General features: G+C 55.1%; 3 protein-coding genes across 4 annotated transcripts in view; all 3 read right to left on the bottom strand.

The window, feature by feature from the left end:
- Positions 1–278: 278 nt before the first annotated feature.
- On the bottom strand, positions 279–3,991 carry SH2D5 (SH2 domain containing 5). 2 transcript variants are annotated; one of them, XM_026715901.2, is made up of 9 exons: positions 3,844–3,991; positions 3,663–3,743; positions 3,448–3,522; positions 3,189–3,335; positions 2,785–3,036; positions 2,317–2,497; positions 1,859–1,955; positions 1,506–1,665; positions 279–1,118 (listed from the first exon to the last, which is right to left on the bottom strand). In XM_026715901.2, the coding sequence occupies exons 1-9, from the start codon at positions 3,910–3,912 to the stop codon at positions 873–875; spliced, it is 1,308 nt and encodes a 435-aa protein (XP_026571686.2). In that variant the 5' UTR covers positions 3,913–3,991; the 3' UTR covers positions 279–872. The 2 variants fall into 2 exon arrangements, with proteins under 2 accessions (XP_026571686.2, XP_087770918.1); XM_087914792.1 differs by lacking the exons at positions 3,189–3,335; positions 3,448–3,522 and having other exon boundaries at positions 726–1,118; positions 3,844–3,982.
- Positions 3,992–5,020: 1,029 nt separating this feature from the next.
- HP1BP3 (heterochromatin protein 1 binding protein 3) lies at positions 5,021–14,185 on the bottom strand. Its single transcript, XM_087914791.1, is given in 14 exon segments — positions 5,021–5,211; positions 5,214–5,509; positions 5,650–5,787; positions 5,910–6,021; positions 6,321–6,480; positions 6,577–6,667; positions 6,798–6,952; positions 7,201–7,281; positions 8,464–8,607; positions 8,728–8,893; positions 9,794–9,950; positions 11,092–11,197; positions 11,649–11,821; positions 14,057–14,185. Coding segments are annotated over 13 exon segments (1,752 nt in total). The 5' UTR covers positions 11,739–11,821; positions 14,057–14,185; the 3' UTR covers positions 5,021–5,155.
- Positions 14,186–15,469: 1,284 nt separating this feature from the next.
- The window catches only part of EIF4G3 (eukaryotic translation initiation factor 4 gamma 3), a 45,912-nt gene continuing 39,232 nt past the window's right edge, over positions 15,470–22,149 (bottom strand). Inside the window, 9 exon segments of the mRNA XM_087914794.1 lie at positions 15,470–16,699; positions 17,667–17,813; positions 18,475–18,556; positions 18,970–19,116; positions 19,970–20,068; positions 20,774–20,855; positions 21,111–21,236; positions 21,372–21,544; positions 21,922–22,035. Coding sequence (XP_087770920.1) covers positions 16,518–16,699; positions 17,667–17,813; positions 18,475–18,556; positions 18,970–19,116; positions 19,970–20,068; positions 20,774–20,855; positions 21,111–21,236; positions 21,372–21,544; positions 21,922–22,035 — 1,152 coding nt within the window. The 3' untranslated portion in view covers positions 15,470–16,517.

The raw sequence follows: 22,149 nt of genomic DNA on the forward strand, positions 1-22,149 counted from the left end.
GAGGAGGCGGGGCCCGTCCTTCCGCGTGAGCTAATGAGAAGGGGACACCTCCGTCCACCCGCCCCTCAATGTATCGATCACGCCGCGCTCGCTGCGCCAGGCGGGTTACCGCCACGCCCCTTCTGCCACCAGGAGCCAATCGGCAGACAGGAACGGCTAATGGATCGCCGAGGGGAACGATCGTTGCCGTAGTAACAGAGGCGCAATGAGCGAACATCTTCAGGAAAGAAAAGGATGCACAAGACTTTGTACTTGAAATACAAATATATATCTATCTATATATCTCTCTATATATTTAAGTTTGCAGGACATCTCTGTACAAACGGTTTTGCATCTGTTAAATATAAGCAATACATCTTCACCACTGTACACAGCAGCCCAGAGAAAACAATACACTTGTTTCCAATAAATTACTCACATACAGACTATACATTCAGCTTCCTATAAATAAAGGCATGGGTGCATCGCTCAACAGACCACACTGCAGGGCTGGTCAGAAATACAGACTCCTGCTCAAAGGCATTTGTTTCCCCCATGCACAAACCGGAGAAAGCTGGCCAGATCAAAGAGCAGAGGGGCTCGGTATGGCATCCTGGCCAGCCAAGGTGACTCCCAAACCGATCTGTCAATGTGCTGTCAGCTCAAGAACCCCCTTGGCACTCCCCTAGATGGGGTGTGGGGCCCCAGCCAACTTGTGATGTCAGCCCTCTGACTCCAGCAGGGCTGACAGGGCAGGAAGAAACCCCGAATTACGACACGACGAGAGGAAGGGCACTCTCTGCGCACAACCGGAAAAGAGCCACAACAAAAGAACCATGGAGTGAGCAGAAAGGGCCAGCCAGGGTCTCTGTCCTCTTCGGATGGCAGGAATACTAAGAGAAGGACCCGGCGGAGTATCCCTCCCCCTCGTGCTGCACAGCCAGAGACCGACTGGCCCCAAACAGCCACGAAGACTTCCGGCGAGTTCGCTCTTCTCCCCAGAGATCCTCGGCCAGGCCGTCTTGCTCCTCATAACAATGGTTGATTCTTCCTGCGCCCAAGGAGCAGAACAGGCCTGCACGAACCTCGGAGTAATTGTCTAACAAGGCTTCCATACTGGGGAATTCTATATTCAAATGCTGGAGGGAGAGAGGGAGGGAAGGGACAGAGAGAGAGAAGAAAAGAAAAATATGACAGGCTGTACACTTTCATTCCAAGCGCCCTTTACAGAAGTTGATATTGCTGAGTAAATCATCACAGGGAGGTACTGCAAGCAAAAAGAATGCCCAATTGAAAAGATAAATTAAAAACTTTCAATTCTTTTGAAGCTCAGACTGAAGAAAGCAAGCTAGTTCAGCGATACTTTGGGAATGTGTGTTGTTGGTCAAAGGAGGGGAGAAAAGAGGACAGCAAGGTCACCCTTGCAAGGAAGAAGGGGGTCAAAAGTAGACAAAGTAGATTAGCAAACGTTCTTAGAGTATTTTGTTATTTTGACAACATTGCCACCGTTCCCAATTCTCTCTCACCTCAACTGAGTACTTTCCCAGCTGGCTGCGGTAAATTTGATATGGAACGACACCGCAGCGGGTCTTCACGGCCAGGCACCACTGATGGTTGGATCCTGACTCAGCCCACAGAAGAAAAGCCCCCAGCATGTCGTTCCTCAGCAGGGCCAGGCTGGCATCTCTGGAAGGCAGAGCAAAATGCAGGAAGCTGAGCGGAAGGGGGAGGATCTCTGCAGCTTCACCCATAGGCCCCTGAAGCCTCCACACAAAATCCAGCAACCATCCACAGCTGCCGCGCAGCAGCAAATGGTTCCTGGTCTGCTGACAGGGTGGGCAGGGTCCCAGTGCCATCCAGGGGGAGGCCCCTTCCTCACCTGTTCATGCCCGCGAAGGACCACACGCTCTCCCTCAGATCGTTCTCGTTTTCTGGCAGGTGAAGGAGGCTCCCTTTGCCATCGCAACTGGAAGAAACTGGAACCAAGGACAGAAAGAGCCAGATGAGGAGGGCTTCACGTTGCCTAATATGAAAACGTGGCAAATGGGGCAGCAGAAGGTCTTGTGCTGGTGGATTCTGGCTCCGATCCAGCCCCCCCACGCTTGGTTCCTGTTCTGCTAAATAACAGCCCGGCGGCCATGTTATTTCAATCTGCAATGCGCGGAAGACATTTTTTTAAACGTTGCCAGGAAGAAAGCGAACCCGTCCTTTTCCCTTGTCAAGATTTTTGTCTGCAATGCAGAGCTTATCAAACAGAGCTCTGTGCCTCTTTCCTTCCTGGCTTCTTCCTTCGCTCTTCTCTTTCTACCCCTCCCCGCAGGCCCCGCAAATACTCACATCCTTCCCAGGCGCCCTGCTGAGAACCCGCCTCAAAGGTACAACCCCGGTAGGCCCCGGAACGGAGAATCTTGCTGCGAATGGCCTTCTTCCGCACCAAAATTGGGGAGCAGTATGGGTTTCCAGGACGGGCACTGCCCACGCTGCTACTACTGCTTTCCTCCAGGTCCAGCCTCTCTCTCTAGGAACACAAGCAGGGCAGCTATTGAGCAGGGGAGGCAGAGAGTCCAGGGGGCTGGTCCAAAACTGGAAGCTGTTTCTTTTTGCATTTGGTAGGTGCCAACTACCTGCGGTTGTTAAACAGTCGCTTGGCTGTGAACCGAACCTCGGCTCTCGACTGGAGGAACCTGGGCTTGGAAGTTAAGACCCTCGGAGGCGCCTGAAGGGACACATGTCTCAGGGGTCCCAGCCCCCCACCAGAGAGCAACCCGCTGCTGTGGAAGAGGAGGGGAGGCAGAGGCCACTCACCACGCTGACCGAGGTCCCAAATTCGGCGGGGCAGGGCAGCCTCCGGAAGGAAACCAGAGCGTTGACGTTCTGGGAGACCTCCTCCGGGTTGAGGGACTCCCAGACCACCTGGCTGTCCAGAGAGGCGCCCAGGAGCTCCCCGGAATCGCGCTGGGCAGAGCCCCCGGAGGAGGACCAGTCCTGTTCTTCGGGGTGCAGGAGAAGGTACCCCAGCTGGAAGAAGCGGCAGAGGAGGTAGTGCAACGCCTGGACCTGGGGAAAGGAGGAGGAGGAGGAGGTGGAGGAGGCTGAGTGCCTGAGCGATGCTCGGTTGTCTTCCCCTCCTTGCCCTGCCAGTCACCGCCAGGTGAACCGGCAAGCACCTGGCTGAATCCTTCCACCTGGAGACAGCCTCGCCCACGAACCTCGCCGGGCTGGCTGCCCACGAAGAGGTGGCAGAAGAGGCTGCCGCGGGCGCCCCGCGGGTTGCGGGCCAGGAAGGCGAACTGGCGGTCGGCGGGCCGGCAGGTGCTGTAGGCGAGGCGCTTGAGGGCGTGGGCCATGAGCGGCGCCTGCGGGCGAGAGCGGCTCGGTGTGGGGCGGGGGCGGGGGCGGTTTCAGCCTCCAGGCCGGCCTGTCCGCCGCCGCCCCAGCCCCAGCCCGCCAGGTGGAGGCGCGCCCTACCTCGCCGTCGCGTCCCAGCATCTTCAGGCCCTGCAGGCAGAAGCGTAGCAGGACGGAGCGGCGCCGCGGACAGTCCTGCGTGGGGATGGGGAGAAGAAGGAAGGGCAAGAGGGACGGAGCCGGGAGGCGCCGGCGAACCCGTCCCGCGGAGAGCCGCCTGACCGCCGGATTCTCCCCACCCCGCCCCGCTCCAAACCGAACCCACCACCGCGCACCTTCAGGAGCTGCAGCCGCTGATGGACGGCTTGGCCCGCCCGAGGCAGATCGGCGTCTTCCACGGCGAAGGAGCCCACGTACTGCGGCAGAGGAAGCGCGCAGTCAGCCCAGCCCGGCTCCCCCTCGCCCCTGTCCGTCTCTCCATCAGCCGCAGCCCCCGTCCGCTCATCCGCGCCTCACCTCGGCCGTCTTGGTCACGACCCGGCCGGCTCTCGGCTCCGGTCCGCGCCCGGTCGGCTGCCTCTTCATGGCGCGGCTCTGGCCGGCCCCCGGCCCGGAAAGGGAACCCCTCCCTCCCTCCCACCGGCTTTTCCCACGCCGCTCTCCGCGATCGCCCGTGGCCGGCCCCTCTGCTCCGCCCCTTGGCCCCCGGCCGAGCCAATCAGAGAGGAGACTGAGTCAGGACCCCGCCCTCGCTTCCCACCTACCCCCCCGCGCGCCCCCAGCCCCCAAAAGACGACGCGCAGGCAAGTCCAGCTCCGGAGTCTTTTCAGCTTTTTTTTTTCATTTTTTAATTATTATTATTTCTGCACAGCTTCGCTCTGCGGCTCTACATCAGCGACCGGATCGGTTCTCCGGGACGAAAAAGAGGCGGCGAAGAAGGAGGAGGAGGGGGTGAAAAACGTGTCTCCCCCCGCCCCTTTAAAGGGAAGCGGCTCCAAGGCCCCCCTCCCAAAGAAACGAATGGCGCCCACTGGCGGGGAAGGGGGGAAGGAGACCTTCAGGGGGAGGGGAGGGGGCGACTAAGCTGAACAACAGAACACTGACTGGGGTGGGGGGCAGGGGAAGGGAGGGAGGGGGCAGCTTTGGCACCCCCCCATCCCAGGAGAAGGGGCTGCTGGCTGGCAGGGGTCTTCCAGAAGAAGAAAGGGGGGCTGGCAGAGGAGGAGGAGGGGGGTCGGGTTCTGTTTTCCACTTTCTAAAAATATAAAAATCTTTCCAACCTGTTTTTGTTCAAAAGACGCCCCCAGCTGCACCCTATGCAGATTTATATCTTTTTTTTTTTCATTTTTACTTGTTTAGAAAAAGAACAGTGCTGTGTTTGAACGGGTGGGTGGGTGGGTGGGAGGAGAAAGGAAGCCAGACTATTTTGGGGGAGGGGTTGTAACAAGGAGAAGGGGGGCGGGCAAGGCACAGCAGGAAGAAGAGTCTGGATCTACCTGCAATGCTTAGACCAGAGGTGTCCAGCCTTGACAACTTCAAGATTGTGGACTTCAACTCCCAGAATTCCTGGCTGAGGAATTCTGGGAGTTGAAGTCCACAAGTCTTGAAGTTGTCAAGGTTGGACACCCCTGGCTTAGACTGAGGGGCTTTTTTTGGGGGGGGAGTGCTGCGGTTCTTCACTGCTGCTGGGGGGGGGGAAAGAGGGGGGAGAAGAGATGGTGAAGCCTCAGAACTAAATTACAAATGGGGGTGGGGCAGGGGGTGGGGCTGTACTTATAAAAGAGTGGGGGGGGGAAAGGCGGCTTGCCTGCCCACACCCGCCCGCCGGCTACTTCTTTGCTCTCAGCGACTTCCGCATGGTGGTCTTGCTTCTCTTGCCGGGGGCTTCCGGTCCCGCTTGACGCTCGCTGCCGCAGCCGCCGTGGCCAACGCCGCCGGCTTCTTCTTGGGAGCTGCCGGGCTGGTGGCGGTGGTGGTGCCGGAGAGGCTCTTGACCGCCGGCCGGGGGGGAGGCACGCCCTTGCCTTTCTTGGCCTTAGGGGGTGGGGGCGGAGGGGGCGGCGGGGGCTTCGCTTTTCCATGGTGCGCCAGGGGGGCCTTCCGGGCGGCGGGCTTGGCCTCCCGTCGCTTCACTAGGGGTGGGGCCCTGTTCCGGGCTTTGGGCGGGGGTCGCTTTGGCATCCTGCCCAGGGGGAACACAAGATCTCAGCCCGCCAGAGGCCGATGGAACCAGCCGGCGAGCCCCAGAGCATCCCCCCCGTTAACCGCCTGTTAACCGCCCTCCTCCCAGGCTGCCCACCCAACCATCGGTGGGGCGCCTACCTCTTCTTTGGAGGCGGCTCCTCCTCCTCCTCTTCCTCCTCCTCCGTCTCATCATCATCTTCATCTGACTCTTCCTCGTCCTCGTCCTCCTCTTCCTCCTTGTCCTCCTTCTGTTTCTCCGGGAACAGAATGCCGGGGCTAGCGGGACAAGAGAGGAGGTCACCCTAAGGAAAAAGCAGGCCGGAGGGGCGGCCAGCAGCGCGCACACACACACACCCCAACAGTCAGGCAGTGCCGGCCCTCGGCTGCCCCAGACTCACCTTGGATAGTAGGGGAAGCACAGCTGGAAGGTGCCGCTGAAGCCCTTGCCGGAGATCTGCTCCATCCAGCCGTATTTCTCGCACTTCTGCAGAGTCCTCTTCAGGAGGTGGACTGCAGGGGGGGAGGAGGGCAGAGGAAGCGGTATTGGGGATCCTGGGTTGTCGGAAAGCCCAGAGTCTCCAAATCCAAGGCAAGCTGGCGGACACTCAGAACGGGAAATCCCAGCCCCACAAGGGAAGCTCCCTGGCCCAGAGAGGAAAAGACCCAAGGACCCCCGCCATCCGGAGGGATTCAAGAGGCCCCGAGGCCCGACCGCCGCTTCGGCCGGGCATACGAGGTTACCCCCAGGGAGGGACCGGGGCGAGCGGCCGAGCGCCTTTTCTCCCCGGTGGCGCTTGCGCTGGCCCTACCCTGGAGGCTGGAGTTTGTGCCAGGGTGCTTCTCCAGGACGTATTTCTTGAGAGCGGTGGTGGAGCAGGTCTTGGGCTCGTTCATGGCGGCAATGGCGGAGAGGATGGCATCCTCCATCAGGCTTCCGCCCAGCAGCGGCTTCTCCCCCGACTTCTTCAGCTGGCGCACGCGAGGAGGAAGGAGGAATGAGCGACTCCGGAGAGAGGTCAAGGGAGTCTTCCTCCCCCAATTCCCAGGGAAGCACCCCGTACCCACCTGGAAGGTACCCGAAGCCCCCTTCCCTGTGATCTGCTCCAGATGTCCCTTCTCCACCGCCCGCTGCAGGGCGTTCTTCAGCAGCTGGGGCCTAGCGGGAAAGCCACAGAGAGGGGCCACCTGGCTGGTTGGTCCTGCAAAAAGGGCAGGGCAGGTGCCCCCGGGGGGGGGGCCTCGGAGGGGCCCGTCCTCCCCGCTTGGCCTGCGTCCGAGCGCCTTACCGGATGTCCACCTTCAGCTTGGGGTAGTATTGGGAGACGTATTTTTTGATCAGGCTGTAGGAGGCCTCCTTGGGCTCGCAGAGGCGGGTGAAGGCCAGCGGGAGAACGTCCTCCAACTTGACGTGCTGCTCGGCGCCGGAAGCCGACAGGCTCCGCTGAAAGGCAAAACCGAGCCGGAAGGGATGATGAGGCTCTACCTTGCGGGAGCCTGGGCAGCCTTTCAGAATCCAAGGTGGGGCTTAAGGCCCCTTCGGGTCTTCCCTCAGGCCAGGTCGGAGGCTGCAGTGGCCACTGTGCCCCTCCTCCCCCGTCCAGGTGAGGGGCCGCACCTGTGGAACTTCCGTGGAAGAAGGCTCACCCTGCCCGGCTCAGACTTGGGCACGGACAATGCCGCTGGACTTACCTTCCGATCTCTGGCCTTGGAGCCTGCTTTCCCTGAGTTAGGAGCCACCACAAAGCTTCCAGACGCTCCTTTCCCTTTCACCTGTCCCAGAAAAAAAATGGGTGTGTGTGTGTGTGTGTCAGGCTAGAAACAAACCTCCTGCAAATGGAGGCTTTGTGGCTTGGGTTCGGGTTACCTAAGGGAACACCTCTTGCCAGTCACATCCACCCAACCCCATTAGAGCGAGGAGGCAGGAAATGCTTTGAGTCCCACCCCTGAGGGAAATACTCCTAGTGGGACCCAGAAGAAGGGCCTTCTCTGTGGGGCTCCCTCTCTCTGAACCCCCCCGAGATTAGAATGGCCCTCGCTAACACTGAAGAAGACCTGGTTCGGCCAGCGGGCCTGGGGAACCCAGAGAGGGATGGAGCCCATCAAATGGCTCGTGTGATCGGCTGTCGTTGGGGTGGGGGGTGGGGTGGGGGAGTTGGGTTTTTTAAAAAATTATTATTTTTTCCCAAACGTTGTTCTATTGTACTTTACTAATTTATTTGATTCTTTTTGCTAGTTTTTATTTTTTGTTTTAAATATGGTTTTACATTGCGTAAGCTGCCTCGAGTCGCCATGGGAGAATAGGCGGCAATATAATTTAAATAAAAATAAATAAATAACAGTTTTTATTTTTATTTTTTGTTTTAAATATGGTTTTACATTGTGTAAGCTGCCTCGAGTCACCATGGGAGAATAGGTGGCAATGTAAATTCAATAAAAATAAATAAATAACAGTTTTTATTTTTTGTTTTAAATATGGTTTTACATTGCGTAAGCTGCCTCGAGTCGCCACGGGAGAATAGGTGGCAATGTAAATTAAATAAAAATAAATAAATAACAGTTTTTATTCTTATTTCTTGTTTTAAATATGGTTTTACATTGCGTAAGCTGCCTCGAGTCGCCACGAGAGAATAGGTGGCAATGTAAATTCAATAAATAAATAAAAATAACTAAATAAAATGCAAAGGGCACCCAGCATATACCCCGCTCGATGGGGGCAAGGAGGATGGGGTGGAAATGGGCTTTGCGCAGACGTTGATCCAATCTGGCTGGGTCCGCCTAGGAGGGAGGGACGCTCATTCCAGACGCCAAGGCAGGAGCTGCTCTGGCGGGGAACGGAGCGGAGGGCAAGATAACAGTCCCGTCCCAAATGCCCGGACGGACTTTCCGCATTGCCACCCTCTATAAACGCCCGTGGCCGGTTTGCAGCTCCAAGGGGCGGGCCCAGGGGCTTACCTGCCGGATGAGCCCCCGCTCCAGCTCCCTCTTCAAGGCCTGCTTCAGGAGGTACCCCCTCCGCTCCAGGTCCAGCGAAGGGTACCTGCTGATGATGTACTTTCGGATGGCGACCACGGACGCCCCGCCTTTCTGATAGCACGCCTGGGGAGGGGGGGGGAGAGGGCAAAGAAGTTGTGTGGGCATCTCTCTCCTGGCATCCGTCTTGGCAGCCAACTGGCTGGGGTGTCTTTCCGCCCCGCTCCCATTGCTCCCCCTCCTCACTTTGATGGCTTCGATCAAAATGGCATCCATCTTGGGCCGCGAAGAAGCTGCCATCTGCGTCTGCTTCTGCGCTCTGGCTAACTGGCTGGCCGAAAGAGTGGCCCAGGCGGGAATCGTCTTCTTCACTTTCTTCTCTTTCTCCTTCTCCTTCTCCGGATCCTTCTCCCTTGGCGGGCGAGAAAAAGACGTGAGGCAAGGAACGAGCGGGCAGCTGCCTTTCTTGGAAAACCCGTTCCCGCATTACGAGCCCCCTCCCCGCCCCTGCAGATCTCCCGTCCCAGGGCCACAACGCGGCCACCAAACCCATGCTAGCAGCTGCCCCTGTCAGACCTTCCCAGCCTGGTCCCTTAGGGAAGAGAAACCCTCGACTCCCAATTGGGTTCAAGTGAAAGGTGCTCTGACTAAGAGAGGCTAGTTGCAGTAAAGCCAGGCGGAATCTGAGTTTCCCCCTGCCTTCGTTCCCAGTCCCTCTCCCCATCACCAGACCAATTCCAGCCAATGCGGTGCTGCTGAGAGAGTTATCTGGGGAACACGGAGGTGTTTGGTCTCAAAACTTTCCACACCCTGGGCAAACCTCCTCAAAGACGCCTGGCACGAACCCGTTCCACGCTGATCTCCTTTTCTTCAGCTGTCATTCCCCCGCCCCCATCCAAATTCCCACATAAACACACACAGGTTTACTGCTCGTGTGTCCCCCCTCCGTCTATCCCCCACCCCGGTCCTTTGATGGCAGGGCACCAGTGAGGCGCCAAGCCGAAGACGGCGGACCTGAGAGCCCCAAGTTGCTGCTCGGCCAGAGGACAAACCTGGGCCACTGCCCCAAGCGCGGGTCAGTCTCCTTTGCCAACCGGAAGAAATGAGGCGCCACTGTGGTCTGAGGCAGCAACCCCTGTGGCCAAGGGGGCTTTGAAACCCTCGTGTTCCCATGCCAGCCAGCTGGATCACAGGGGTGTGGACTGTATTGTGGGGGCAGCAAGTACATACCTTTCTAGCAAGGGCCATTGGCCTCTCCAGTCCACCTCCCTGTTCCCTCCCCAGGCCCCACTCCCACTTTCAGGCTTCTTACTCCTTCTTGGCTTCCTCGGCGGGCTTCACATCGGCCTTCTCCTCCTCTTCCTCCTCAGCCTCCTTCGGCTGCTCTGGGTCAGCGGCGGGAGCCGGAGGAGCCTGATTCTCTTGCTCCTCCACGGTGGAGGCGGATTCTTCCGAACTGACATCCGGTTCTGGTGGGCAGAGGGGAAAGAGGGCAAGCAGGGGCAAAGGATCAGAAACTCCCTGCGGAAGACCGGGCCCTTGGGCTACCCGGCAAGGCTCGGCACGGCCGCTTAGGGAGAGCGAAGGGGCTCTGCAGAGATTCTCGCAAGATCTGGCCTTGGCAACTTCAACGAACAAGGTCAGGGAAGACGGGGGGGGGAGATAAGAGACACCCCCCCTCTTGCTGGAGAGCTGCAATCCTCCCCCTCGGCTCCACCTGCTCTGTCCTACAGCTGCAAGCTTCAAAGCCCAGTCTGGGGCATCTCTCCTAGATGAACACCGCGCTGGCAAGTCCTCCTGCCCAACGAGGCTCTAAACAGCAAAGCCAGGTCGTAGGAAGGAAATTTAAAGCGGTGGAAGGGGCTCAGCGCAACCTGCCCCTAAGGGAAGTCAAACTCTCTACCCGCTTTGAAGTGAAAAAGGCGCTTTCGCTAAGAGGCGCCGATTGCAGGAGTCAAAAAAAACCCCACGCTTCCATTCAGAACCCAAACACCTGGTCTCCCCTAGTCCTCCCCCACCCACACACACGCACACAGTCCAGTCCTCCTCCTCCCCCATGTTATGAGAAACTCAGAGGTGTTTAGGCTGGTGAAATTCCACCCTCGAGAGGAGCCTTGAAGATGGCCTTGAGAGATGCCTGCCCGCTGCAGGAACCAGATTCCAAACCTCTCTCGGGTCTTCCTCAACTATCAATCCCCTCCCTCCCCAACCCCCCAATAAAAGCATACAGCCCCCCCGCCCCTTCCCTTCCTCGATCAATGGCAGAACACTCAGGCATTTGGGCTCAGGCCAATAAGCAGGCCTGCTTGAAAAATGACCACCGAGAGCAACCAGGCAGCGGAATGAAGCTAGCAGAATCCCCTTTTACGGTCGGCCTAAAAATTGATTACAATTCGAGGGGGGTCTTTCCGGGCCTCTTTTAAACGCTACGACGATCTCAGCGCGCGGCCCGAAAAAATCAGCTCGCCTCTTCCCCCCCGAGTCAATGGTTCTGCAGTGACTCAAAGAGGCCTGGCATGGTAATCTACACACACACACACACACACACCTGCTACTGCAGCGGTCAAGGTGAGACTGAAACACACACACACACACACCGCTCCACTTTACCTGGCTTGGTCTCCTCAGCTTCAGCAGGCTTGCTTTTGGGAGGAGTTTCCCGAGAAGAAGCGTTTACTGCCCGGCGGATCGGCATGGCTCCTCCGTCTTCAACTGTCTGGGAAGAGAGCAAAGCGTCAGGAGGAGCCCAATGAAGGAGGCCCTCACACCCCCCACCACACACACACACACACACACACACACACACACACTGACAGGCTGGGGAGAGATCCCCACTGCCACCATCTGAGAAGAGAGGCGATCGTGCTTGGGATCGTCAGCAGCTTGGAGGGTCCAGCTTTCCCGCTTTGCACTTCACGAGTGTGTTTTTTTATTTTTTTGCTCCAGCTCAGAACGACAGGCGGGTGGGGGCAGAGGAGGCGGGGAAAGGGGGGAAGCATTTGGGGGGGGGGGGCGAAGCAGGAAAGGAAGGGGTCAACACCTGGTAAGGAAGGGCGGATGGATGGAGTCCAGCTGAGATTCCTAGAAGCAAGAGGGGGAAGAAAGAGGCGCGAGGGCCCTTGCAAAGGCCAATCCAAGGGCAAGCGTGGAGAGGGGTCAGCCCCTACCTCACTCAACTTGTCCAGGGGAGCTCCTGTTAAGAGTGGAACTGCCTTACGGTGTTGTGTGGGGTCGGCTTCAGACAGCTCAGTCGCCATTTAAATTAATGTCTAGCCTCAACGGGAGGGTAACACACTTTGGAGGCCCCAGGGCTTAACCTCCAGGGGAAGGAGGACTCTTCCTAACAGAAGTGCAAAAAAAACAACAACAACAAAAAAAGATTTGGTGTGAAGAAGGTCGTCAAGAACAAAGAAACAAAAACAAAAAAAAACCTTAAATCAAAATTTAGCTCCCTTTTCACCTGGCAGCGTCACAAACAACATTCAAACAAAAACAACAACGGTCGCAGAGAAGCAGCGAGACCCTTTTTAGGCCGTTACTTAAACTTAGGCGGCTAAGCTGAAACCGCCTCCGAAAACCAGACTCTTTGCTAGCAAGGTAGGACATGAGGAGGATACAACACAGCCAAGCAAGCAAGGGTGGGGGATACACATACATATGTGCCACTCATATGCCAGAGGGACACACCTGAAGCCAACCCTCACCTGAAGCTCAAACGGAAGCAAAGCAGCAGCAGCAGCAGCCAAAACCAATCCAGATTCTGTTGCCCTCCAACTAAACCAAGGGAGCCCTGCAAGTTTTATAAACAACCCCAAAGTGCCCTGCCAGCTGTCACCATCTCTACCTGCTACCCAGACCGGACTCCAAAGGTGTCCTTTAATAAACATCAGGAGGGGGAGAGTAGAATGGCTGAGTCGTATGATTTGGGTGAAATATAACGCTCAAGGAATCCAAGGGGAAAAAAGCTATTCTTTCCGGCTACAAAGAACTATTTTAAACTAAGATGAAAGAACAATACAAAAAAATGATCTTTTTTTGGTTTTTTTTTTTTAAAAAGAGGATTACAATTCTGGGGAAAGAAGGTACAGTTCTAAGAAGGCTGCGGGCCTCTTCCCATCCTCCTGATAAGTGGAAGAAACGATGTGAACAAGACGGGCTTTTTAAAATAAATAAATAAATGAAGTTTCTATGATTGGATTTCTTAAAGAAAAAAAAATCTGTTTGCACTCCCTTTCAAGGAGGGAGACTGTTTACCCTTTAGAGAAAAGCTTAATATAACCTTAAAATTTATATCCAATTTCTCCTTATAAATAGCCCAACTTCTAACACGGAAAGTATTCTCATCGCTTAGCATTACTGCGGGTGCCAGTATTTCTGCTTCACACATTTCCGCCCTTCCAAAAACCCTCTGAAGCAACAAGCACAAGACACCCTGAACCGATGCTGCAATTGTTTAGTCCCACTGCACAAAGCCAAGTTGCAAAGGGTTATTATTTTTTCCCCTGTATTGGAAGCCAGAAACACCCACCCACCCCCTTCTGCACAATGCAGGCAAGAACATTTAAACCTGGAAAGCAAGCAAGAAGCCATCCCCACACTTTGACCCGCGTCTACAAATGCACCGTTAACCACTTTTTTCCCCCACCCCGACCCCCCCTTTAGCAAAAGTCACACAACGGCAAAAAAGCGGATCGCAACATTTGGGAGTTCTCAAGTTGCGATAAATCAGGTATTTTGCGGGGGGGTGTTCTAAGCTATAACGAGGCACATTTTGAATCCTCTCTTCTTGGCCGTGTTAAGTTGGTTGTCAAAAATGTGAGGTTTGGAGCTTCTGGAAGAAAACGTGAAATGAAATGAAATCTAAGGAGTTATTCCTGTATGGGAAACCTGGGGGGGTGGAGAGAGGTCTCCCCTAAGCCTTTGGGAGGCAATGGATTGTTGTTGGGGTTGGTTTTTTTTTTTGCAAAGTTTTTTTTTTTGCAAAGGTTGCACGGTCTCGTTTAGCGACCCGTGCAGCCCCAAAGCCCATAAAGCAGGGGGCAAGTTGGATTGTCAGCACCCCCCCACCCCACCCCGCCACTTCCTTTCGATCTGCAGGCAAGGAATCCAAACGCCGCTGCAAAAGCAGAAGCTCCGTCGCTTCCCCGAGGCTTAACGGGGGGGGGGCGGGGCTACTCGGACGACGGGCCGGGCCCGGCCCAGCCTTGGAAGGGAGGCGGGGGGGAGTGGCTTCCCTGAGGGCGGGATTCCTACCCATCCCACCCGCGCCAACGGGCCTCGGGGCCTCCGAGCAAGGCCCGTTTTCCTCGGCTGGCCCGGGGAGGCCCGGTTCCCGGCGGGGCCCGCCTCAAGGGGGGAAGAAGCAGCAGCAGCAGCTTCGTTAGAGCTCTCGACCCCGCCGCCGCCAGGGCCGGGGGGGGTGGCGGGGGGGCGGCTAAGGGGGCCGCCGGGGCCCTTTCCGTGGCAAAGCGGGAGGCCCGCGGGGTCCTTCAGCAGGAGCGCTGCCCCCCGCCCCGCCTTCTCTTCGGCCGCGGCCCGAGGCCGAGGCGGCCCGCTCGCTCGCTCGCTCACTCACCGCGCCTTCAGGGCCCCGGGCGAGCTGAGGAGCACAAAGCGGGGGCGGCAGGAGCGGCGGCGGCGAAGGGCTCTTTTCACCCCACCCCCCCACCACAACAACTCGAACGGCGGAAGTCCCGGCGGCGACAGGCAGGAAGAGGCGTGTCCCGCCGCGGCGGAAGGACCAATGGACGCCCGCGGGGGGGGGTGGGGAGCGTGGAAACGCTAACGCCGCGCAGACGCCAATGGCAGCCTCTCCTTCCCGCGTGCGCGCAGGGGTCCTCACCGATGGGGAGGGGGAGCTCGGGCCGCGCGCCAGCTGGGCACGCGCGCGAGGTTTTCTCTCCCTCCTTCCACACACACACACACCCGACCCCTTCCCTCGACACCCTCCCTCCTCACGCGAATAAAATACGGGCCGATTGATTGACCTGAGGCGTGAGGGGGGAAGGAGAGGGAAGGCGCATGCGCGCTGAACTGCCCCCACCACCACCACCACTACCCTTACGCCCCCGAGGTTGCCGCCGTCTTTATGGGCGGAAGTTGCTCCCGGAAGAGCCCCCAAGACATGGGGGGGGGGCCTTGTCCTCGCGGGGCCCCGTTGCTCCGATCGTGGGCTGCTCCGTGAGCCGAGTTACCCGACTAGGAAGCCTCACCGGTGCCCCCACCAGACCCCGCCCCACCTCCTCCAGTTGAGGAGTCTCTAAACTTGGCAACTTTTTAAGACTTTGTGGACTTCAACTCCCAGAATTGCCCAGCCAGCATGATTAGCTTGAGGAATTCTGGGAGTTGAAGTCCACAAGTTGCCGAATTCTGCTCCAGTTCAAAACACGTCTTCAGCACTAACTGCCCCATGCACAACACAACACACATACACAGCTTGTAAAGGACGCCCAGGAAGATTCCTCCAGCCATCCCTCTCCTCCTCCTCTCAATATTGAATCCTTTTAACAACCCCATAATCGCTTGCTAGGTGGAGCCTGGCCAACTAGTGTTTAATGGCTGGATGCCCTTCCTGTCACCAGTGCAGTTATATTCAGCCCATATATTCTCAACGGTGATTGAAATACCTGCCTCTACCTAGGATCGAACTCACAGCCTCACTGTGAGGCATGAACTTAGTCTCTAGGCCATACCACCTCTCTTCCTTCCAGTGTTGAATGCCACCGCCTTATTCGTTCCTGCCAATTCCCCAATGACCGAGAAAAAGACACCGAAAATGGTGCAAGCAAACCTTGCCCGGTCAGTGACGACCTACCTCCTCTTTATTCAGGCCTGGGAGTCCAACTCTCTTCCCACACCCACCCCCACCCCCACCCCCGACCTGGACAGTGACATTTGTGCCCCACCTGGAACGTGGGTCTTTCCACAGCAGAGGCGGCCGAGGGCAGCAACTCTGCTCTGCCGTCCAAAGAGAAGCTACTTCCTCTGCTTTTAAACTTGCAAGGTTGCTCTTTATTTTGTTCTGTATAGTTTGAAAGTGAAAAGAATAGCATGGAGTCCATTTCGTTGTTTTTAAATATTTGTTCTATGTATTTACAAGCCTTAAAAGTTGCTCTAAGGGTTCTGAAAGTATCGCTAGGCCTTTTTTTTCCTTCTTCTGTGTCCAGGGTAGGGCTGTTTCGAACAAGTTATTCTCCAGGCAGTCTGGTCCACAACCATTTTCTGATATGCAATTCCTTAGGTCCGAGGTTACTCTCTCTCTCTCTCTCTCTCTCTTTTTTGCTTCTTTTGTCTTAAATTTTGGAAGCAACCCGAGAGGCAGGCAGGAAGATCTGGAGGTCTGTTTTGTTTGTTTTTTTGTCCTGAAAGTTCCTCTCCCTTATCTACTATCTCATTCCTGAACACCCCCCATTTAAGAAGTTATGACTCGGGTAACTGTGTTTTCAAACAAAAAAACTTGAGGTGGATCTGAAAGGGAGGGAAATTTATTTCTCTGCTTTTTGTTTTGTTTTGTCTATTATACAATTTGTTTACAGAAACTGCAAATTTAAAAATTACACTGACGCTTGCAGTTCTTCAAATAATAAATTATAGTTCTCGTTTTTTGTTGTTTTTTTTGCTTTGTCTAAACAGATTTTGTTCTTCTTAAAGTATGAGTCCTTGTTTAAAAATGACCAAAAAAAAAAAAAAAAAAAATTAAAACAGAAAATAGTTTTCTATAAATAATAAAGATGTATTTTGGTTTCGTGCTCCTGCCCCTCAGGTTTGCGTGGACTTGAATTTTCAAGTACTTTTCTGTCCTCCATGATCGCCTTTGCGTGTGTGACTTTTTTTTTTTTCTTCCTCTCCTCTCCCCGCTCGTGCACATGTGGGGAAAAGGGGGGATTTCTGCGCGAGAATTGGCCTTGCTGCACTTCTGTGATTGGCGAAGACATGAAACTTTTTTTAAAAAAAAATACTTAAATTGTTTTTGTTTTCTTTTTTTTCTCTCCTTTTTTTTCCTTCCTTCTTTTTTTTTTTTTTTAGTATATTCAGTTTTAATTATCCTCAGACTCTTCTTCGGCTTCTCGTAGCCACGTGAAGAACGCGGTGACGGATTTGAGCGCTACGCCTTTCCCGTTCTGCTCCGCTGGGTCTTTGCTGCTTTCCCATTTGTAGAAGGCATCCTCTGATATCACCTCCTCATCGTACAGGCAATCAAAAAACATCCGTAACAAATCTGCAGAGAGTAGGAGAGAGAGAGAGAGAGAGAGAGAGACGTGTTTTGTGAAGGGCTGAGCGGAGAGCGGAACGCTCCACCTCGTACTTCAACCCAGGGACCGGGAAGCTTCCGCTTATTATCCCGGTTCGAGTGGGAAGGGCAGCTCAGGCAAACAGACTTTCCAGCCAGGAAACAGACTTCGAGCAAGAACGGTAATGTTGTCGGCCACCGGGCCCCTCCAGCAGCCGGATCAGAGGAGGCGTGGGAGTCAGAGTCAGCCTCAGGGCAACCTGAGAGCTCCGAGGGGGAAGAGGGAATGAAGCCGGCAGAGAGAGGGACAGGTGCAGAGCCTGGGCTGTCGGTCACCCATCAGATAGAGAGTCCACAGCTCCCAGGTCTGGAGGTGGCTGATGAGGAAGAGGAGGAACAGTTGGGTCCAGTGCCTGACTGCGGATGCGCAGAAGGCAGAGGAGAGGAGAGCAGTGGAAATCTATGGGCCGGTCCTTGGGAAGGAATAGCTACCGCCACTCATGAAGTCCCACCCTAGCTCTGGGGATAAAGGTCAGGGGGTGGAAATGAGTAAGGGTGGCAGACAACTATTCATCTTCCAGCTGGACGGACTTGTTAGCCTGTTACAGAACTTTTCGACGACATTCCTAATAAAGGAATCTTTGGATTTCATGTCAGAGGGTTTGTCGTGTTTGGGGAGCTGGGTCAGAACAGATGAAGGGTCTCAAAACAGGGGAAAAGATCGTACAAAGTTTGCCTTTCAGGCGGCGCCAGATGCCTGGTGAAAGCCGAAGGCCTTTCCCCGCCACCTCTTCCTGGGACAAAAGCCACGCTACGTCAGCCAAGGAGGCTCTGTTCCCCACTCCTGGCCGTGCTGTTCCGGGTTTACAGCTGTCGACAGAGCCCTGAGGGTACCTTATGCACCGCTTTACATCAATCCCAATCGAGCCATTACGAGCACATGCCGGATACTTACTAGGAGGTTGGTCAAGTTTTACTATTGATGCCTGCAGTGCATAAAGTGCTTGTAGTTCCTTCTCTGTGTCCGAGTCTAGGTACTTGAGTAAGATGGGCACTCTCCGCTTGATAACGGCCGTATCCACTCGCAAGCTAGAGATATCCACTGGATGGGAGGAAAGAAGTAGTCTCTCTCACACACACACACACACACCCACACACCCTTTTCCTCACAACTTCAAGAAAGCTTTTGAAACCTTGCCCATCGGTTGAGCTAGAAATATATCCTTGGGGAAATGGGTGGTCGCAGACACCTGCCCGGTTTCCCTCCGCTCCAACTCCCCTGCCCCAAAGCTGGCTGGGAATCCAAACTGCCCCGGAGCCCTGGCCGAGGGAGCGACCGCTTGCTCTGTCCTCTCCTTCTCTAAATGGAAGCAGCCACCGGACAGAACCCCCGGCTGCGCCTTCTCTCTCACTGGCCAATCTAAAGTTTCCGTAACCTCGGCGGACCAGGTCCAACGTTAATCTACAGAAAAGACTCCCTTTGCTATTTTAGCGGAACAAGAGAAAACAAGTCCTAGTGTTAAAGAAAGAAAGAAAGAAAGAAAGAAAGAAAAAAAAAAACACAACTAAATTGACACTAATCGAGAATCGCAGCCAGTCTTACCTGGGCCACAATACTGTCTTTTGTGGGAGCAATTCAAACCCAGGAAACCCATTTGGGCTTAATAGGGAACAGGCGCCAACGGTTCGAATCCCTTAAAAAAACAGGCATGTGAGTGCCCAAACACGGCATACCTTCGAATTCTGTTGTGGCCATTACTCACCTAAAACAGCTGCTTTACAAACGGCCGTCATTAAAGCTCTAAGGAATGTAGGTGAACTCATCTGGCTTTCGTCGAGATTAGCCTGAAATTGAAAGCGTTTGCCCGAGTTAAAAAGAGTTGGCTTCGTTTCCGGAAAAACCCTCCGCTTTCTACCCAATTAGCTCTAGCGACGGAAGAAACCGACACTCCCCGCTGCCTTTCGGTCTCTTTATGTGGCCGGAGTTCAGCCTGTCAATGCAAAGCATTTAAAGGGGCCTTTCCCCTTTTCTTTTCCTGGGGACACGCTACAGTTGGCTGGGCCCGTACTCCTCAGCCATTTTGACTTTCTAGCTAGCCCTACAGCTCAGGTTTTGCTGGGCTGCCTGCATGAGCCAAAATGTCGCCCGGGGTAAGGAGAGCTACCCCTGGGAGCAGGGAGGGGAGGCAACGGAGGCAGGGCAGAGGGGCCTTATCCTGTCAAGGGTTCCCGCTGGGTGTGCAGGGCAAGTCTTATACCTCTACCCAGTCAAAGATCTGCTCGTCACCGGCTTCTTCCTCAACAATGAGTTTCTCCAGCTGCCTGTTTAGCTCTTCGGCAGAGAGTTCTCTCGGGGAAAGTGCTTCTGAGGAACTGGGACTGTCAGTTTCTGTGAAGTCCAACTTCTGCAACATTCAAAAACAACACATGATCAGAGCTGGAAGGGGCCTTGTAGGTCATCTAGTCCAACCCCCTTCCCAAGCAGGAGGCCCTACACCATTTCTGACAAATGGCAGTCCAGTCTCTTCTTGAAAGTCTCAAGTGATGAAGCTCCCACAACTTCTGAAGGCAACTTCTGTTCCATGGGTGGATTGTTCTCACTGTCAGAAAATTCCTCCTTATTTCCTTGATCAGTTTCCATCCATTATTCCTTGTCTGGCCCTCGGGTGCCTTGGAGGATAGCTTGACCCCCTTCCTCCTCTCTGGGGCAGCCCCTCAAATATTGGAAGGCTGCTATCCTGTCTCCCCTGGTCCTTCTCTTCACTAGACTAGCCAGGCCCAGTTCCTGCAACCTCCTTATATATTTTAGCCTCCGGTCCCCTAATCATCCTGCTTGTTCTTCTCTGCACTCTTTCTAAAGCCTCAACATCTTTTTTTTTATAGTGTGGTGACCAAAACTGGGTGCAGGACTCTAGGTGTGGCCTTACTAAGGCTTCATAGAGTGGTATTAGCACCTCCCTTGATCTCGATTGTATCCCTCTGTTAATGCAACTTAAGATGGCGTTGGCTTTTTTGGCTGCTGCTGCACACGGCTGGCTCCTCTTTAGCTGGTTGTCCACTAAGACTCCAAAAGCGAGGGCGAGACAGTCAGGCCCAAACCGAAAGGTGGGGCCAACCCATCCTGGAGGCAGAGCGTAACAAGGGGCTCTTTCGGACCAGCGGCCCTCCCAAACCTGGCCATATTTGGCAGCCCGCTCACTTTTCCATTCAAACGCCCCTGCCTTAATCCTTAACAGGAGTCCCAACCAAGCCTCTCACCTGCTCCAGGAGAAAGGTGTGGACATCGTCCTCTTCAGGTAGGAGGTCCTTCCAGCGGAGGCCAGCCTCCCTCCATAAGGCTGCCACTTTCTTATGGCTCTGCAACACAAGGCCGTGCATGGGGCCAGGACTGCTACTCATTCTGCCCTGCCTGTGGCTACTCTGGCAGGAGCGCCCCAGCCGGTGGCAGCCGAGGCACCGCACCCACCTCCCGGGAGCCCCAGGCTGCCCCTCAAGCCTCCCTCCTTCTGGGACACCCGCGAGGAGCCCCAGGCATTGATGAATCCCTCCTCTTCTCCGTCAGCCCAAGAGGCTTTGGACTTGGGTGTCAACTCATTAAATATTTTTCTGGTCTTTTTAGAGTTGCCAACAGAAAGGAAGGAGGGAGCAATGTAGCAGCTTGCAAAACCGAAACTGCATTCCATGGACTTTTCCAAAGATAGTAACTAGGTGACCGAAGTTTCTGCCTCACAAAATTCTAACTGGAGACCTGATTGATGACTCTTGGCTAGGGATGTGTCCCATTGGAGAATATGAATTAGGATACACCCAGGGGATGGAGGGAAAACCAGGGTCAAGGGTGACAATGAACGATGTGTCTCAGAGTCGGCTACACCCAGGCAGTGCCGGCATGTTAACTCCCAATAAATCCTTTTTAAGTTTTGGAAGTTGGGCTCAAGACTCACGATTTAAATGGGGGGGAACTGCCGGAATCTTGACAGTGGGGGCCCTTTGGCTTTTCCCGTGAGACCAGAGACCTGTGGGGGGGTTTGCACAGGCCCACTAACAGTCCAACATCCTTACCATTTGTTTGCATAGAAGGTGCAATATATTGGAAAGCAAAACCCCGGCTCTTCTCACAGGAAGTAAAGGTTTACTAAATTCTCTGAAACAGAAAAGAACGTGTCTCTTTTATCCTCTCGGAAAAGCTGCCCCACTGTGGCTAAGCCCTACTACTGCGAAGGAAGGCAGCCGCCACTGAACTTCACTTCTAACTGTATCCCTCCCTTCAGCAGCCTTGGCGTGCTGGCAACCCAGAGCCGGCCCGGCAGAGACCAACCCCGCCGGGGCCACTGCTCTGCTGCCCAGCCCGCTGAGTTCCAGCTTCAGGGATCGGGGAAGGCGAGGCAGCCCGGCTTACATCACAAGTTCTCTCATAGAGATGCCTCCTTCTTTCAACATTGGCGTCACCAATTCAGCTAGGTATAACCAGATGTGGGGGATATCGATAGCCATGTCGTCAGCGGTCTCCAAAGTATCCGAAAACCTGAGCCACAAAGGCAAAAAGCCCTTAAGACGCCTGAGGGCTGGATGGGTGGCTTCTGCCCTCGGCCTGAGGCCGAGGCCACCTTCCGGCTGGTATCTGCAAACAAGCACGAGCTCTCTGGCGCACTATACCCACCCCTTGAAGAAGTCCTGCTTGCTGAGCCTCTCTGACTGCACCAGCTGATAGAGCAGCTGGCCCATGTGGTCTCTGGTGATCTGACTCCTCTCCAGGGTGGACTCCACACCAACCTGCACGAACACCGGCAGGATGCCAGGCACGTTCAGCTCCTCCACGCACTGCACGGCTTCCTGCAGAGACACCAGGAAGGAGTTGGGCCGAGGGAGGGTGAAGGGGGCCTTCCCTGCAGCCTGGATACCGGTCCCTCCAGGAAGCGGCACGGAAGAGGGGCCGGCACCCCTTCACAGGCGGAACTCAAGCCCCCCCTCTATCCGACATCCCCACTGGCCTCGTGCCAGGCCTTGAGGACCTGGGACCTTCCTAGCCAGGGGCGTATGAGCCAGAAGATGGTGATCTGGCCTCGGCTCTGGCTGGGGGCGTGCTTCCTTTTTTATTCCCTGTTTCCTGGACTGGTTTTAAGGCTTGGCTGGCTGACTGAGAGTTGGCCGGCCATAGGCCACCCATCACAGAAATCCAAAACACCCCACAAGCCCCACTGCGTTTTTACCTTGTAATCATTAATGTGCAGGAACTCATCGATGATCGATTTGCACTTCCTCTCCATTTCCTCGTCTGACAGGGCCGGCTTTTCTTGGGGTGAGGAACGGGGCTTCAGACTTGACTGAAGATGGGGGCCAGGAGGGAGGAGAGAAGAGACCCAGTGAGAGAGGTTAACTTTCTGCACTGGGATGAGCACGGAAGCACCTCATCCGTTTTAACGAAGAAAAAAACAAAA

The sequence above is a fragment of the Pseudonaja textilis genome, chromosome 18 (genome assembly GCF_049901715.1).
Source record: "Pseudonaja textilis isolate UNSWEBS1 chromosome 18, rPseTex1.2, whole genome shotgun sequence".
NCBI classification, from domain to species: domain Eukaryota; kingdom Metazoa; phylum Chordata; class Lepidosauria; order Squamata; family Elapidae; genus Pseudonaja; species Pseudonaja textilis.

Coding starts and splice junctions, on each gene's coding strand:
- SH2D5 (XM_026715901.2), bottom strand. CDS start 3,912: ATGAAGAGGCAGCCGACCGGGCGCGGACCGGAGCCGAGAGCCGGCCGG. Junction 3,523..3,662: donor AGCGGCTGCAGCTCCTGAAG/GTGCGCGGTGGT, acceptor ATCCCCACGCAG/GACTGTCCGCGGCGCCGCTC. Junction 3,037..3,188: donor TGGGCAGCCAGCCCGGCGAG/GTTCGTGGGCGA, acceptor TCCTTTCCCCAG/GTCCAGGCGTTGCACTACCT.